This window comes from Palaemon carinicauda, chromosome 14 (genome assembly GCF_036898095.1).
Source record: "Palaemon carinicauda isolate YSFRI2023 chromosome 14, ASM3689809v2, whole genome shotgun sequence".
Classification (NCBI taxonomy): Eukaryota; Metazoa; Arthropoda; class Malacostraca; order Decapoda; family Palaemonidae; genus Palaemon; species Palaemon carinicauda.
In genome coordinates, this window is record NC_090738.1 from 115,107,442 (window position 1) to 115,127,441 (window position 20,000).

General features: G+C 34.4%; 1 protein-coding gene across 1 annotated transcript; it reads left to right on the forward strand.

Annotated features, from left to right (window-relative positions):
* Nucleotides 1-16,352: 16,352 nt before the first annotated feature.
* LOC137652940 (uncharacterized) lies at nt 16,353-16,679 on the forward strand. Its single transcript, XM_068386333.1, has one exon. The coding sequence runs from the start codon at nt 16,353-16,355 to the stop codon at nt 16,677-16,679; it is 327 nt and encodes a 108-aa protein (XP_068242434.1).
* The last annotated feature ends 3,321 nt before the right edge of the window (nt 16,680-20,000 follow it).

Sequence of the window (20,000 nt, forward strand, 5' to 3'; positions counted from 1 at the left end):
GTTTACTTCAATTAGGCCACTGATGATGGTTTAAGATTTATGATATCGGTAGGAAGGCTCAATATCAAACTGACCCTACTTTTGCATTGAAAGTGAAATACTTATGTGCATTAAGACCTTCAGCCCAGAGGCTTGAGGGTAGACGAAGCAGGTACCAATAATTTCACACTTAGGTATATGGAGGATCATCCAAAAGCAATAGAAATGGCAGTCTGCCGTTCCTCTCTCGTTGCGTGTTTTAAGAGGGGCCCAATGAACAGGCCTAAAAATGGATCTGGAATATATGAATATGATAACAAATACTTTTGACACCAGAGTGTATTTGCTAAAAAATTTGGATAGAAATAAAAAATACAGACATATTTGCCATTGCTATAGGCCTGTCCGATTACTATAAAAGGCCTAAAACTTAGAGTTAGAGTAGACAAGATCGGTACCATTCAAAATTGGTTCCAAACAATCGGTTACATACCTATGTACACAAAACAGGTGGAGTCAAAATTTTTTTGCATTGTGTATGCGATGCCAGAGACCCTAAGTTATGTAGCCCTAAGGCCAATGTTAAAACTAGACTAGCTCAAATCCTGTAGATACCAGCTGAGATGAACTTTACATGAATCATCAAATGTTTTAGAATACAGTTGGGTGAATTACCTTTTTATTTTTCTTATTGCATTGGCCTCCACCGACTCCTCTTACTAAGCCTAGTGTGAGTTTACAGAGTTGCCATTCTTAATATCAACTGATCCAAAACTTGAGTTTAATTGATGTTATGTTTGAACCAGTGTTCGAACCCGATGTGAAGCGCATGACAGGTGTTGTGTGGTCTACATTCTCCCCACAAATATGGAGGAATGTTAGTTTTCAAAGCATCGTTAAGGTTTATTTGTGAATAGCTTGGAAAATATCATCGTTATTATTATTACACTAAATGTAAATGTATACAGTAATTCTATGTTTTATCTTTGATTATGTTATTGTTATTTTCCAATCAAGTACCTGTCAATGCATTATTGGTACTTCTTATATATGACAGTTCATACTCTTATTAAGGCATTGTTTAACAAATATGAGTTTGTTTATCACATTTGGTCCACCTTGATGGAATCAGAAACTCTTTCGGACTGGCTCTCACATGATAGTTCTCCAAAAAATTATGGCTTTCACTCAGCACATCACTAATGATTGTATAAAAGGTTTGGATGGCAAGGATCTCCAAGTTAAGTTCTGTTATGGAACTTATCTCAAAGAAGTTGAATAGCAGCTATCAATCCATATTACAAAGGAAGCAACAACTAGACAGCTGCATGCTGAAATCTTCTGTGCAATTCTTTCGTTTATAGAATCGAAGGTATTGACAATAGACAGTACTGGTATCTTCTTCAATTGATATATACAATTTGGAGTTTATTGCAAATGGTGGAGGTCTTCAAAACTTTGAAAGCTACACCCAAAACCTTTCATGGGAAAGGTGCAGGATAGATTCAAAGATGTAATATTGATTGCACTTTTTGATGTCCACAGAAGCAATTTCCTGTTTAGCTCTCGTGTAACTGAGGATATAGCAAGACGTCACCTGCCGGATGACACCGAGAAATGTCACACTACCATTCAAAATGCTAACTTCTACTTACGGAATTAGATGCTAGAGATGCCAAAATGGCAGATAACAATTCTAGCTACAGTCGATACTTTAAAAACTGATCTTCAGACCTCCTTAAGACCCTGTAGCTGTTTTTGTAGGCCCTCTTCTGTGCCCTTTATAATCTAACTGGTGTTTAAAAACAGGAGAGTATGCAGAGGAAATTGGAGACTGTCATCTGAGGGGGTATATAATGTATCCCGAAGATCAGTACGCCCATGGAAGCAGACAGTCCTTGGTATAGAGATTGACACACTTATGGGATCCAACCTCATCCTTTATATTCCTAATCGTTTAGGATGTACCCAAAGCTATGATGAGAGTAAAGCTATGGAAACAGAGTTTGCTGTTACAGGACTGGCTTTGGACAAATACGATGTACACATGGACATTTTGAATGGCAAAGCTGCCCTACATGAAACTGTTGGAATATTTTACGAAAACAAGGGTGAGACAAATAGACTCCAGCAGTTCAACACTTGAAGTGGTAAAAACCATCAACAGTTTGAAGGACGAGCATGTGAGCTTTCCCAATGCACCGTCAGCTGAGCATGGCTAGGTTTGATGTCCTAGCACCAGAGAACGAGAAGTACGGCTATGCAGCTATTACCAAATAAATGAGTGACTTTTATTGGTTACTGCTGTCATGAGCGATGCTAGAGCACTGTTCGTTGGTTTCTTTTTAGTTTCTCCATGACAGACTTCTAGTCCAGAAGATTACCTACATAGATCTTATTCCTTACTCCTTTGGTGGAAATAATATTGTCGAGGATACCATAAGGAGAAGTCTAGTCGTTACCGAGGAGATCAATCAGGAATATATTGTCATGTCGTATGACTTTGCAGTAATCTTCAAAGCAAATTCAATCCAATCAATTGAAGCTCCGATGTTTGATAGACTTCTCATCCTGTTGAGTAACTTTCACCTGGAGCTGGCCTTCTATGGAGCTATAGGAATATATATCAATGTAGGGCAGAGTAGCTCCTTACAGAATATGAGGTTCTTGCTGAGATTTCATTAAATGCTTCCAACAAAGGGAAACGTTGCAGCCGCTGCTCTAGATTACATCAGAGTTTTGGTCTGGTGATGTAGAGGAAGTTCTATGAAAGTTGCCAGACCACACAGGTATGATGAAAAAGGCACTGAAGAAGATAGGGAGAGAAGCAGATTAGCAAAGAAAGAAGAAAAAGGGGCAGTGGCAGAGTAAAAAATAAAAACTAGCATTGGATAATGTACATGAAAATTGGGACACAAAGGAGGGTCAAAAGAAGATTTACAGTATTACTAAAGGAAGAAATAAAGCGGCCAAAGATATTACCCACATTAAGAAGATAAAGAATGCATACAGTGTGTTAATGTGTAGCTCAAGTGATATAAAAGGAAGGTGGAAGCAGTATTTAGAAACATTGCTAAATTAAGAAAATCCAAGATCTATAATTTCCGATGGAAATCCAAATTTAGGAATGGTAAGAGATATAGATAGAGAATAAATTAATGTTGCCCTCAGCAAGATGGAAAATGGAAAAGCTACCGGGCCTGATAAGATCCCAGTGGAAGCCTGGAAATGTTTGGGGGAATTTGGAGTGGATATGCAGTGGGATCTGATGAAAAAGATACACTGGGAAGAAAAGATACCCAGAATGTGGAGGAATAGCTTTTTAATACCCATATTCAAAGGAAAGGGGGGGTGTAAGAAATTGTAATAATTATAGGGCAATCAAACTCCTCCCACATACTATGAAGCTTTGGGAAAGGACTATAGAGCGTAGGATAAGGGAAGAGACCAAGATTGGAGAAGACCAGTTTTGATTTATGCCAGGCAGAAGCATGACGGACGCAATGTTTGCACTAAGGCAATTGATGGAAAAATATAGAGAAGTCCTTAAGGAATTACATATAGTATCTATTGACTCAGAGAAGGCTTATAATTGAGTTCCACGGCAGGAGATATGGAGATGTTGAAGAGAGAGGGAAACACAAGAGAAATATGTTATTCTGATCAGAGATATATATGTGTAATAGTCAGTTATTACATGTTTAAAACACATGACGTAATACGTCATTGTGGAAGAAGAAGCTAGCGTGAGATTTGCTGTAGTCAGACAAGATCATAACAGGATGCATTTTGCAGGTCTCAGCAATGTAACATTTTTATGAAGCATAAACACAAATGCATACCATGTGAAAGAGTTGCGTCGCCACCGGATGCAGGTGTCTTCCTAGAATAATGTAAAGTTTACATATTGTGTGTAAATGCTGAGATAACTAAATATACGATATCTGTGATATCGATATTTTAGGCAGTTCTTATCTATACTTCACCTGGAATGGTCATCCTACCAAACCAGCTATACTCCTGTGATGGAGATGTTAACACTTGTTTTTAGAGAATAAACCATTTTAAAGTTAACATGATTGACTTTATTTCAAGACTCAACATCTCAAACAACACATACTCAATGTGTGTTAATAACAGAAGCACACTAATAAATGGTGGCAGCAATAAAACTCTAAGAATCAGAGATAGATCTTCAAGAAATCAACAATAAAACTCTAAGAATTAGAGAAAGATCTTCAAGAAATCAACAATAAAGCTGTAAAAACCAGAGAAAGATCTTCAAGAAATCAAAAGTAATGAATATACAATTTTCACTAAGTATCATAGTCCATCGAGGAAGCAAACATTTAATGAATGTTATACATACAAACTGATGTATTGGATCTTCAATCAACATCCTAGGAAACCCAAGGACTGACGTTCAATGCTTACAAAACATATCTAGGAAGCACTACATTCAACGGAAATCGGACCGAAACATTCACCCTAACAACAAGAGAGAGAGAGGATATGACAACATCACACAAAACCATATAAAGCTAAGTACAATTTTCTTATTCATTTCATTTTGGGCAGTGAAGTGTAGTTATCACGAGTCGTTAGTCGATTATTACCGGGGTGAGTGGTTTGGTAATCTCTTATTTTCATTTCATTAAAGGAAACTGTGTTCAACTCCGAATTCTCAACTAGAATTTTTTCTCTCTTTGTGCTAATTCCGTTTTCTTTCAGAAATTCTCGGGAAATATCTTTGTGTTCCGTTTTCTTTTAGAAATTCTCGGGAAATGTCTTGGGATTAGTAGCATTGTTTTGGGGAATTTCGTTATAATCTTTATCATTGAGTGCTATGCATTTACGCAGTGGACGTCTCTATTCATATATATATTTTGATAGAATTGCAAGGGGTCAAAGAGATAGAAAAAGAAATACAGTAGTCATGACGCCCCCTGTGAGCCCCATCCCTGGACCTAGTGGCGTAGGATAGATTAATCCTCTCCCGATTGTGATGCTTGTAAATGCCAGGTCTGCAATCCTTCCTTTTCAGGGTCGGGTTAATGGGTTCTTGCCTCAAAATGTGGAGTCATGGATTTCATCCGTTGATGGCAATTTAAATGCCAAACAAATCGTAGACTCTTTTGTACAATTACAAGAAGCTAAATTTTTTATAGATTTTTCCAAGGGGATGCGAGTGCGTATTTAAGAGGTGTTTCATTTCAAGAAGCAGTTACATGGGATGATTTCAAAGTTAGGCTACGCACGGTCTATGAGGGTGAAGAAGCCTTGGATATAGTATTAACGTTAAGAAATACACTTAATCAAGCCACTATGACTCGGCTTAATGTTATTGAGAGAGCAGCTCTCATAGCTGATAGGCTTAATGAATATCAAGATATTTTAGGTAATTCCACTTGGGTTACTAGAGATAACATCTCCGTGGAAGATTTTTTACGATTAATGTATTTAACTTGTATGACACTTATGTTGCCTGAAGCTTTAGTGCGGTGTTTTGATAAAAAGTTAACGCCTGCAAGTACGGAATTGGATGTATATAAACAGATAAAGAAACACATGTCGAAGTGTCCTGACCTTGATCCCATATTAACTCAAGTTTTTTGCAAAGAATGAAACAAAGCCACAACAAGTAAATGTAGTTAATAATAGTCAAGTTGCGGGAATGACGTGTTATAATTGCAAACGTCAAGGTCACTTGATCGCGGACTGCAGAAGGAAATTCTGTTTGATACAAAATAGTTCGACTCATTCATATAGTCAGTGCTACTAGCGTAAGACACAACAAAATCCTAGAAATACACAGTCAATTCCAAAGTCAGTTCCATATGGAAATAAAAAGAAAAATCCTCATTTTGATAATAAGAAGAAACAGCCAAACGTCAATGTAGTTCAGTATCCGAAAGAAACAAACAATTTTTCAAATAACGCTGAGCCTGAGTCGTCAAACCAGACCTCGCAAGGTCAGACTACTTTTCAGAATGTGCAGAGAAAAGCAAATACCACATAATTAACTCCAGTGGGGAAGAGAGTGATGTTGGGTCAAGGTCATTCAAGTCAACATCAGTAGTATTGAATAATCAATTTAATATTTTATCAGATCATTGTGAGGCAATATATTTTCCTATGAAACACACAGCCGAAATAAGTAAATCAGTGGATGCTCCCGTAGGTTTGCAACGAATTCATACAATAATAAGCCAAAATGAGTTACGACCAACATTATATGCTGTAAATTTAGAACACAAATCCTTTACGTTATTTTTTGACTCTGGTAGTCCACGTAATATCATGGATTTGAGGACACATCATTTGTTGTTTTTGAACTTTCCGATAGAAAAATCCGGAGTGAGACTCTCGGGTATAGGAAATAATGAATTAAATGTAATAGGCATAACTCATGTTCAGTTCAAGGTCGGTAAACTCACGTTTGCCGATACATTTGTTGTTGTACAAAACATTGATATGTATCCAGCTGTAATTATAGGATACCCATCTATGGGAAATCAAAACATTATCTTAGCCCCTGCCAAGCACGGCGTGTATACCAAATGAAAATTCTATAAGTCTTCTAATACCTTAAAATCAGTTTTGGATAAAAAGGAGACGACAAATGTAACCGTAACATACATTGAAGAACCAATAACTTGTCTCACTAATAAAGAAATAATATACGTGACCCAGCAGAATTCTCGTTCACCCGTAATATCATCTTGCACGCAATCTATCGAGCCAAACGTACCTTCGGATTTAATAGTGCAAATAAAGAAAACATTACCGGAATCTAAAATATTAATCCTTTCCGACACTTTGAAAACTAACGGATTGTCTGTCACACAAGCTATTTATACAGTATGCTCACATCAACAATGTAATATTGAAGTCTGTAATCATTTAAATAATACTTTAGTAATTCACAAAAATCAACATATCTTGAATGTAGAAGTTTATAAACATCATATTCTTACCGTTGCTGAAATCAATCACACTCAATCAGTTGCAGATGAATCCCTCTTGCGATCTATTAAAAATAATATCAATAAAGACATTCAAGACGAAGAAATTCAGCAGAAAATTTCTGGACTTTTAACTAAATATCATGATGTTTTTTTCCACTACGGATGGATCCTTAGGAAAAACAGATGTGATCGAGCATCAAATAAGATTAAAGGACAAGCAGAAAATTATCTATGTACCGTCGTACAGACTCCCTATGAAATTCCAGAATGAAATAAATGATGAAGTAGGTAAAATGCTAGAGGAAGGAGTCATTAGGAAATCAAACAGCCCTTATAATTTTCCAATAATAGTTGTACCGAAAAAAGATCGAACATGGCGTATCTGCGTAGACTTCCGTCGTCTAAACAAGGAACGATCCCTGATCGATTCCCAGTGCCATGTACTGACAATATTTTGTCTTTGTTAGGTCAGAATAAATATTTTACCAGTTTGGACTCACTTAAAGGCTTTCACCAGATATCATTAGAAGAAGATAGTATCCCATACACAGCCTTCAGCACAGCCAGGGAACATTATGAATTTTTACGGATGCCTTTTGGTTTACGTTGTGCTCCCATAACATTTACAAGAATGATTAACATAGTGTTTGGAGACTTGCTAGGGGATATATTGCATGCCTATATGGACGACCTTGTAATCTTTTCCAACACCTTAGAAGAACATCTACGTAAGTTAGAACTAGTACTACAGAGATTAAGACAACATAACTTAAGGGCAAAGATTAGTAAGTGTGAATTTTTCAAAACAGAATTAATATATTTGGGTTTCATGGTGTCAAGCCAAGGTCTTTAAGTAGTCCATGATAAGGTATCGGCTATATGTAATTTTCCCATACCTACTAATGTCAAGGGAATACAGCAATTTCTGGGTTGTAGTGGATATTACAGGCGTTTTATACGCAACTATTCAATAATAGCCGCTCCTTTAACTGATCTTACGAAGAAGGGCGTAGATTTCATATGGTCTGAGCATCATCAACAGATGTTCAATACCTTGAAAGATAAACTGTGTAGTTCTCCTATCTTAAAATTTCCTGACTTCGGTAAGGAATTCTTTATTGCAACAGACGCATCAGACTTAGGAGTAGGAGGGGTATTGCTTCAGCAATATGATAAACAATTTTTCCCGATAGCTTTTTATTCTCGAAAACTGAAAACTTCCGAGAGTAAGTATGCAGTAATAGACAAGGAAGGGCTAACTATTGTTAATTCACTAGAGCATTTTAAAATCTACGGTTATCCCATTAAGGTTCTTACTGACCATAAACCACTAACCGAGTTCGTTAAAGGCTTCAACTACAACACTAAACGAACTCGGTGGCATTTGATCATTCAAGACTTTGGCGCTTGAATCGAGTATTTACCTGGGAAAGCAAATATCATTGCGGATGCATTATCACGCAACCCCGTGTCATCTTGTACGGAGCCATTAGCTGAATTAATAGATATATCAACATCCATGCCTATTGTTAAAACGATATCTGAATAAGAAGATTTAGGCTAGAGCGCTGAATTATTACAGACTGAGCAAAGAAAAGATCAGAGATTAGAAACAATTACAAATGCTTTAAAGGCAATCATAAAGAAAAGGGATATATTTAGTATAAGCAACAGAATTATATAATCAAAGATAATATTCTGTGTAGGACAGTGACAAGGAAAACCAGCAATACACCATATGTAACTAATGACCAGGTAGTGGTACCACTCTCACTTATTTCCACTGTCCTGAATTGGTTGCATGCAAATCCATTACATGGACACCCGGGGTTCTCATTAATGTCACAGAAACCCAAATCATTTTTTTATTGGCATACAATGCTTACAGATACAAAAAAACACATAGCTAATTGTCGCACATGTCAGGAAAACAAAGGGCATACGAAAATACCTGTCAGCTTAGGGGCTTATCCCGTGCCCAGTCAACACTTTGAAAGAATACGTTTAGATTTGTTAACAGGATTTTACGAGTCAGACAGAGGAAATAAGCACCTCTTAGTAATTGTAGATGCTTTAACTCGATATACAGAACTAATAGCGCTTAAAACTAAAACTGCGATTGAATGCGCTAGGAAGTTTTACGAGTGTTACATTTGTAAACATGGAATTCCACACATGATAATCTCAGACTCGGGTGGAGAATTTAATAATCACTTTCTTACCTCATTGTGTGAATTCCTTAGCATAAAGAAAATAAATACCATTATATATCACCCACAGTCAAATGGGCTAGTGGAAAGAGCAAATAGGAAAATTTTAAATATATTAAGAGTAACACTAGGGGGATCAGACTCCAACTGGGATATTGCAATACCTGTGGTACTGAGTACTCTGAATCATTCATATCATATTTCAATTAAAATGTCACCGCATGAAGCATTGTATGGTACCCCAGTTAGAACGCCTTTCCATGTATTAACGCCTACAACTAATCTACCAAATCCAATAAACGAATGTATAAATGCAAGCAAAAGTTGTTATGATATCATTCGAAAGAATTTAGAAGAATCACAAATCATAATAAAAAGGAATCATGATAAAGTAGCGAAGCCAACTAAAACATATACTGTGGGTGATAATGTATAAATACAGGTAAATGTACGTAAAGGACTCAATTTAACATTTTGGAAACATTAACGGCCAATAGGTTTAGAGTTCAAAACGTATCTCAACCCACGGATGAGAGAATAGTACCATTGGCTCACATAAGAAATTAAAAAAAAAATAAAAAAAGAGAGGGAAAGAAGTGAGGGAAAGATTTTTATTTGTATGTTAAAAATTTTCTTCTTAATACAAGAGTAATTACATATATTTTTCTCGTTACAGGTTTCCAAGATGAATTTTTTGTTGTTGGGAGTGATATTGTTCGCTCAGACATTTTTCTCGTGTGGGATGAGCTCTAAAAGTAAAAGTATAGATTTTAAATATGGCACTATAGTTGAAAGACAAGAAGACATTTTTATTACATCAAGCAACGTAGTTGTAGAAGTGCATATGCAGTCAATTTTTCTTCCAGGTTTGCTGTCTCATTAGATGATTTGCATAGAAGAAATTTTCATTTGACTACAGAGAGTTCGCTTGGATCGACATTAAAAGTTGCAGAGATGCTATCTGATGACTTGCAAAATAAGACTTACGAGACAGAATCTTTAGCTCATGACCTTTTGATGTAGACTGTAGGACACAAACATAAAGATAGGCGTAACCCGTTTATTTTTGCTGCACTAAACATCTTTGGGTCTATTGCAAGTTTAGGCTTAGGAATTTCCAATTGTCTTAAGATTAGTAATCAAAATAAGAAAATTGAGTTCTTGACTCATGAAGATGAATTGATTATGTTAGAACTAAGGAATCAGTTAGCTTCAATCAATCAAATTATGGATTTAGTAAATGAACATTCAAGTAATATCAGTCAGATTATGGAAGTACAGGATTTGTTGGCAACGTTAAAGTATTATGATTCAAAAATAGATCACATACATAACAGAATTGCACATTTCATTGAGAAATCAAAAGATTATGTAGAATCTATCACGTTAGCAACTAAAGGTGTACTATCGCCCCATTTGTTGCCTATAAAATACTTAAAGTTATTTCTGGAGAACGGACGTGAGAAACTAGGCTTTGTTCCTTTGTTAGACGCACATAGGTTAGAATTTTATTACAGCCTAATTACAGTAAGCGTTGCAAATAACAAAATTATGATTACAATTCCCTTTGATTCTTCTGATGCCTGGCAATCTTACAGGATATCACCATTTCTGACTTTCATGACGAATCACTCAAATCCAGTAATATCCAGTTTGACAGGACACATATTGATTTCCCCAGACAAAGAAACATATACGGTCATTAAAGACTTAAATCAATTAACTCACTGTTCAGATGCAATGGATAGAAAAATATATACAGCTGACTCATTTGAATTCCATAAAAAATTAATGAATTCATGGGAGTTAGGTATAGTGCTAGATGGTGCTCTCTCCCATACAAGAAAAAATTGTCTGGATAAGCTTTATCCCTTTGACAATAATGAGTTCACTTGCAGATTGAACAACGGCTCGTGGATACGATACGACAAGGACGGCTTCAATGTATCATGCCCAGACGGATCCACGTCCTATTCTCAAATCTTCGTTGCAGCAGATGGTTGTATCGGGACATCCCCAAATTCCATGGTGAGAGGGAACAGGACCATCATCAGAGAACAAGCCTACTTCGCGAACTTCACGTGGTCGACTACAATGCCATCACTACCTCTCCCATACAACAAACAGGTAGCCAAGCTGTTGATGAAATTGACAGAGATGGACCACCTGTCACCGACTTATAAAGAATTTCTTCACCCCATACTACTAACAGGAACAGTTGTGACGGTGATGATATTCATTGCTGTTACCATCCTTGTTTGGCGTAGGTTAAGGAACAGTTTGCAGCTAAAACAGAACGTTTTGCTATGTCCAGACAAAACTCCTTATTTAATTCAATTTAAAGCCGTTTGAAAGTGGCCACTTCATTCGCTAAAAGGAGTAAAATTGTCTTGGAATAGCGTGTGTACAGGAAAACATTTAAAAAATGAATAATTTTTTTTTCTCTCGGCATCTAATAAAATATATAAGCCGGAATGTTAAAAGAAAAGAGAAAAAAGAAATAAAAAAAAAACAGATTCTATGGGCATCTAATAAAATATATAAGCCCTATATATATATATATATATATATATATATATATATATATATATATATATATATATATATATATATATATATATATATATATATATATATATATATATATATATATATATATATATATATATGTGTGTGTGTGTGTGTGTGTGTGTGTGTGTGTACGAAACCGTGGTATGTGTACGTACCAGGAATTCGTGTTTGTGCACTAAAATTGAATCTTTACCAAGGTAACAAATATTTCTATTAATTACTGTATTGTGTTAATCTATGTTTCTGACAACGGTAACAATTATTCCTTAACAAGTTACCGAATCATATTTATATCAGTATTTTTTTTTGGTACCATATAATCATTTGCTAGCAATGTACCATATCTGTGATCTGTATTTATCATGCATTTTTTTTCTTTGCTTTGGTAATATTTTTTCATATGCAATATTGTTATTATTTTTCTTTTTAATATGCCTATTTGAACATTCGTCCTCATTTGCTTATGGCTAAAGTTAAACAAAGAATAATACATATATCCAGTCACACTCCAAGTAACATATTTTGGCATGTTGTTAAATTTATAAAAAAAAAAATTGAGATAGCTGGCCGAGCTGATGTAATAGTCAGTTATTACATGTTTAAAACACATGACGTAATACGTCATTGTGGAAGAAGAAGCTAGCGTGAGATTTGCTGTAGTCAGACAAGATCATAACAGGATGCATTCTGCAGGTCTCAGCAATGTAACATTTTTATGAAGCATAAACACAAATGCATACCGTGTGAAAGAGTTGTGTCGCCTCTGGATGCAGGTGTCTTTCTAGACTAATGTAAAGTTTACATATTGTGTTTAAAATCTGAGATAACTAAATATACGATATCTGTGATATCGATATTTTAGGCAGTTCTTATCTATACTTCACCTGGAATGGTCATCCGACCAAACCAGCTATACTCCTGTGATGGAGATGTTAACATTGTTGTTTTTAGAGAATAAACCATTTTAAAGTTAACATGATTGACTTTATTTCAAGACTCAACATCTCAAACAACACATACTCAATGTGTGTTAATAAGAGTAGCACACTAGTTTAACCCTGGATAGGTACTCTGCTCAGACACCCCTTTAAGGGTATACTCGAACGCGCGCGATCCCGACGCCAAAAAAAATTCTTGAAAAATCAGTTTTTTGCAGTACCCTCCCTTTTCTTTTGCCAAAAAAAAAAAAAACTTCAATGAATGCTTAAAACAACTGTAAAGATAAATACTACTCATCTGCAGAAAAACTATTTATTATAAATATTTAAAAAAATTAAGTAGAAAAAAAAGACCTTACATAAAAATTCATAAAAAAAAAGTTTATACATATATAAACAAATCCTTTTAGGAATTGATTCTTGAATGTTTAGGACACATCTTGATGTATTTTGGTTGAAGTAAGACCCATGGAGGTGAAGATCTGAAATGAGAAAAAAAGGGTAACTTTTTTTGGCCAAAAATTATTTTCCAAATTTCATGAATTTTTTTGGGTACCCAAATGAAATAGGAAGTGACTAATTTTTTTAGGGAATAAACATATGTTATCCTAAAATAGAAATACGTAGAAAAATCTTCATTATTTTGTAAATTACATTTATATCAGGGGCCATATCTAAAGGTAATTTTTTGAGTACTTAGAAATTTCGTAAAAAAATACATATATTTAATATATTATATGATATTTATGCAGGTAAAAATATACCATAATATCACAAATTCTATAGGGAACAAGAATATATATATATATATATATATATATATATATATATATATATATATATATATATATATATATATATATATATATATATATATATATATATATATATATATACATATATATATATATATATATATATATATATATATATATATATATATATATATATATATATATATATATATATATATATATATATATATATATATATATAGGGCAACTTACGCTTCGGATATGTCCACAAAATGGCCGCCAACCACACTGACTCAGACTCCCTAATCTGCCACTTGAAATGTAGGAAGGGTATGTCAATTTAAAGGTGTTATTTACTAATCTGATTATTCTTGGATATGCATAAAAATTGTATGGAGGGTTGCTGGATAATTTTCGATTATTTTACGACTATAAAATTAAAATTCTGACCCCCCCAAAAAATTTTTGAAGCGAAATAAAATCGAAAAAAAAAATGTAAAACAATACAATATTTTAGCTAAAAAAATTTGATGATATCCAATCAAAAAAGAAGTAAACAAAGTTTTCCGACAAATAAACATCTAGAGGAATCATTACTCTGTGATAGTTCCTTAGTACGTAGTAATTTTGAAAGAAATGGGAAAAAACGAAAAAGTGGCAATCGCAGGAAAATCGAACACATACCTATATATACGCCATATCTGGCTAAAAATAAAGATAGGCATGGGTAGCCAGATCATCTAGAAACACTTTCCAACACTATAAAAATACAAGTTTTCCGACACTACTTGCCAATTCCTTACGGTAACATGACTAAGCAAAAAAATGCAAAACAAATAAAAAGGGGCACTCGCGGAAAAATGGCTAACATTCTAATATACGGCATTTCAGAAAAAAAAAATTCAGCCACGTACTAGGCAAACCATCAAGGCACATTTTCCGACAAATAAACATCTAAATGAATCATTACTCTGTGATAGTTCCTTAGTACGTAGTAATTTTGAAAGAAATGGGAAAAAACGAAAAAATGGCAATCACAGGAAAATCGAACACATACCTATATATACGCCATATCTGGCTAAAAAAAAAGATAGACATGGGTAGTCAGATCATCTAGAAACACTTTCCAACACTATAAAAATATAAGTTTTGCGACACTTCTTGCCAATTCCTTACGGTACCATGACTAAGTAAAAAAATGAAAAAAAGGAAAAGGGGCACTCGTGGAAAAATGCCCAACATTCTAATATACGGCATCTCAGATAAAAAAAAAAGACATGCACGTGTTAGCCCAACCATCAAGGCACACTTTCTAACACATAAACATGAAAAAAAAAAACAATAATATACGGCAATTCCTTACTACGTAGTAAATTTTTACAAATATTGAAAAAAAAAACAGAAATTGGCAACCGCAGTTAAATACCCAATATACCAATAACTACGTCGTATCTTACAAAAACAAAGTCACGCATGGGTAGCCAGATCATCTAGACACACTTTCCAACACTAAAAAAGCAAAAGTTTTACGACACTATTTGGCAATATCTTACGGAAAAATGACTTGGCAAAAAAAGGAAAAAAAAATAAAAAAGGGGCACTCGCGGTAAAATGCCCAACATTCTAATTTACGGCATCTCAGATAAAAAAACAGACATGCACGTGTTAGCCCAACCATCAAGCTACACTTTCTAACACATAAATATGAAAAAAAAATCAATAATATACGGCAATTCCTTAGTACGTAGTAAATTTTTACAAAAATTGAAAAAAACAGAAATTGGCAACCGCAGTTAAATACCCAATATACCAATAACTACGTCGTATCTGACAAAAACAAAGTCACGCATAGGTAGCCAGATCATCTAGACACACTTTCCAACACTAAAAAAGCAAAAGTTTTACGACACTATTTGGCAATATCTTACGGAAAAATGACTTGGCAAAAAAATGAAAAAAAATTAAAAAGGGGCACTCGAGGTAAAATGGTCCTCATGGTGATGAAGGACATTTTAACTAAAAAAAAAATCATGCACATGGTAGCCAAACAATCCACCAAGACTTTCCACAACTGATAACCTATACAAGTTGCACCATTCTACGACAATTTCATAATACGTAATAACTTTGATAATTATGCAAATTACCTTAGAAGGGTAAACTCGGTCGCGCTCGACCCCGACGCGTCTCAGAAATCGGGGAAGGAGTACAGCTACAGCAATGCACATCTGGACACTACTAGAGCGTGTAGGCGAGACACCTACTACAGGTCGATCACCCACAAATTCAGTCACGGGGGTGAGTCACGTGAGAAAAACCTCTTTTTTTTTGACACTCGGGGTCGCGGACGACCCACCGTACCGTTCCAGGGTTGAAGGCGCAGGCACACAAATAAGAATAAGTCTTGGTTTGACCGAGATGTTTGAAATAAGGGTTTAGTTACATCAGGGGTCATCATTAAGCCCCTACTTGTTTAATATAGGAATGGATGTAATTACTGAAAGAGTGAGGGAACAGTCACCATGGACCATGCTGTTTGCAGATGATATAGTTCTGTGTGATGAAACCACAAAAGGATTGGATGGGAAGCTGGAGAGGAATTTGAAAAATAAATAGAGTATAAGTGTTGCAACCCGTGGAACCAATTAAATGGTATACGTTTGCTGGGTGAAATAGTAAAGAGGACAGAAAAATTAAAGAACCTAGGGTCATATGTGGAGGAAACAGCAGAACTCTAGAAGGAATTGAACAGTAGAATTCAAGCTGGATGGAATAATTGGAAAAGAGTGCCGGGAGTGTTGTATGATCGAAATATAAACTTAAATTTAAAGGGAAAGGTACATAAAACTGACGTGAGACCTGCCATGACATATGGTGCAGAGACCTGGGCCATGAAAAAAGATCTTTGAGAAGAAAATGGATGTTGCAGAGATGATAATGCTAAAATTGATGGCTGGGATCAAAAGACTAGATAATGTTAGGAATGACTTGGTAAGGGGAACAACAAAGGTTACAGAGGTGTCAAAAAATAATCCAAGAAAAGAGACTCCACTGGTTTTGGCACGTAATGAGGAGAGACCGGGAGTATGTTGGGAGGAGGATGTTGGAGATGTTCCAGGTAGGAAGAGGCGGGGGAGACCAAAGATAAGGTGGATGGAGTGTGTAACAGCAGACATGGAGGAGAAAGATCTCACATTGGAGGACATCAGAGACAGAAGAACTTGGAAAGGGTCCTCTAAAAATAGCGACCCTGCATAGCAGGAAAAGCTTTAGTCGAAGAAGAATACTGTCCAAAAAGACGAGAGAAGACTTATCCCCCTCTTAAAGGATTTCATTCTAGGAGGCATGACAGAGAAATTCCCGAAGTCCAGTACAAAAATGACAGAAGACTATGAACATTATGAAAAGTTCTTCAGTAAAGCATTGGGAGGGGGTTTGGGCCCATTAGCTCAGTACTAGAGTTGCAATATCTATCTAACAAATAGGATCCATCATGGTCTGATGCTTGGTTTAAGAACAAACATCAGCGAGGCCTACCTCCAAATACTTCCCATCCCTGATTGAGGTTTCCTTTTTAATTAACCTGCCAAATAACGCTCATTGGACAGAACTGTTTCTAGAAAGACTAAAATTCTGATCCAAAGATTTGGTCAATATTGGAGTAAGGGGCCTATTCCATCCGCCAAACATCAAACCCCTTTACAAGGACAGAAATAGACCTAATACTGGAGCAGATAGTTAACAGGGATACAGCCTCAAATATGAAAGGTATTGTAGGCTCCACAACTTGCTCCTTACAATAAGGCGCTGGTGCATAAAGTTGACCCAGAGACGAATCGTTGTGACACAGCTGCACCGAATTACAGGATTACTACCTAAAGAACAGCCATGGTCATAGCTTCAGGCCTTCAGGATAAAATGGATAACTATCATGTACAGACTCTTGCGATCCATTCTAAGAGCCAGCCATCACATCAGGAAAAGGAGCAACATTGACAATAAAGCAGTACCTCACAGAAATCATTCAAGTCGGCCATGAACTTCAGCTGCAGTTAAGAGAAGAATGTGTTCAGGACAGATCTAGATAATTGAAACATTAAAACAATGAAATTCAGCCACTTTACAAATGAGAAAACAAAAGTCATGTTACTAAGATTAAGTAGTAATCATGTAGTGACGAGTCAAGTTAGAGGTGTCTAGCAAGGACAATTAAAATAAAAATATGTAATTAACTCAATTGTTTATTAATACAGATCATAAGTAATTTGAAGTTAATTTCAGTTGGAATCTACAGGATTTAGGCTATCCTACTTGTGAAATTGACCTCAATGCTACATAACTGGCATTACATACTGTATACAATGAAAACAAGTTCGGATACCACCTGTTTTTTGTTCCGAAGTATATAACCGATTGTTTGAACTAGTTTTTCATGGTACCGATCTCCTCTACCCTAACCCTAAATCTCAGGCCTTTTAGATTAGTCTGGAAGGCCTCTAGCAATAACAAATGTCTGTATTTCTCCTTTTTTTTTATCAAAATTTGTTTTCAAATATACTGTAGTCACAGAAATATTTGGTATCTTATTCATCTATTTCAGACCCATTTTTAAGCCTGTCCAAGGAGCCCCCATTAAAACACGTAATCTAGGTACACGGCAGACTACCATTTCTGTTGGTTCTAGGTGATCTTCCATATACCCAAGTGTGATATTATTGGTACCTTTTTTGTCTACTCTCAAGTGTTTGGACTGAAGGTTTATTTTGCATTTTTACCCATTATCTGATATTGTGGATGATTTTGAACTTCTTTCCTATGACGAACATATACATACAGATTGTATTTCTTATACAGAACATATTTATATTGGTGTTCAGCTTTGAAGAGGGGAACAGAGACGGTAGGTTGAACCTCTTTTCACTATCGAAATTTGAAATGTAAATGGACGCACTCTTAACGACGTACTGAGGACGAACAATACTGTGGATGGTATCCATCCAAACTTGTGGGCACTTTCGAAACTCTTCCCTCCATAAAGAGGAGGCTTTTACCTTGACTAAAATCATTCATATTTTATATGGCTCAGAAAAGCAAAAAAATTAGTCTATAAATGAAAGATTATAAACCATCATGCAATATAGAATTTATAAAATGTAGGCCTATAGCATATTACTTGCATTGTTAAATGAATTTTGTTTGTTTCTCTTTATATCATCATCTGATATAGGTTGCATTAATAATTGATTTCAACTTTATAATATGCAATAAAAATATTTAACCATAATTCTATATTCTTTATATATTCAACTGATTCAAAGATTAAAAATGTTTCTTATTTACATTACCTGTTTTTTTTTTGTTTACCCTATTTTAATCTACATAAAAAAAAATTTCAATTCAATATAAATGAAATAAAGTATTTTTTTTTTCTTTTCTCGTGGCTGGAATATTCTGGAGGGAATTTTCGTGTGTGGAACTTTTGTGAGTGGAATTTACATGGCACTGTTAACAATTATCCATACACACACACACACACACACACACACACACACACATATATATATATATATATATATATATATATATATATATATATATATATATATATATATATATATATATATATATATATATATATATATATATATATATATATATATATATATATATATATATATATATATTTATATATATATATATATATATATATATATATATATATATGCAATCATATATATATATATATATATATATATATATATATATATATATATATATATCTATATATATAAATATATATATATATATATATATATATATATATATATATATATATATATATATATATATATATATATATATATATATATATATATATGTCTAATGGAAATTCATTAAGTACTTCAAAGGAGTTTTTACAGCATTATATTTTTTTTCTTATAGAATCAAATTACAAGAATTTAATTGCATCAAAGACAGGATTGGAAAGTGCATACCATGACATAAGTAAAATATATCAGTAAAAAATACCTTTGTATGAAAGGAATATAGAAAAGAATCAAAGAATAAGAGAAGAACTATAATAATAATGAAAAAAAAATTGTAATATGTTATGAAGAAATCAATTAAAAGGGTAAAGAAAAGGAAGAATAGAAAGAGTTATAGAATAATCCTGGATAATAAAAAAAAACAAAGACTGGGAAAGAAATGGTTAATTAACTGACTTTTCTTATAAAAAAAAAGCAGTTCTCTGTATTTTTTATTTATTTTTTTTTCTAGAAAGAGGAATCAGTGGAAGAAAATACCTGAACGAAATAAAAGAAAAAACTTCCATCAACATTACGTTTATCTTGAAATCAACGGAAAGAAAGTTGAAGTTTAATATTATTTTCTTTTAAAGATGCACAGATGACAGACGGAAAAACTTATTACTTTTGATTTAGCGAATATTGATGATATATAATAGGAACTTGGAACTTTTTGTATGTTTGAATTTTAGGAAACTGCAAATAACTCTAATATGGCAACATAAGATGATAAGAAGAGCGATCGAAACAATAAAGGAAATTGATTATAAGA

Bases quoted from the DNA above. Each gene is read 5' to 3' on its own strand.
- LOC137652940 (XM_068386333.1), top strand. From the start codon at position 16,353: ATGATAATGCTAAAATTGATGGCTGGGATCAAAAGACTAGATAATGTT.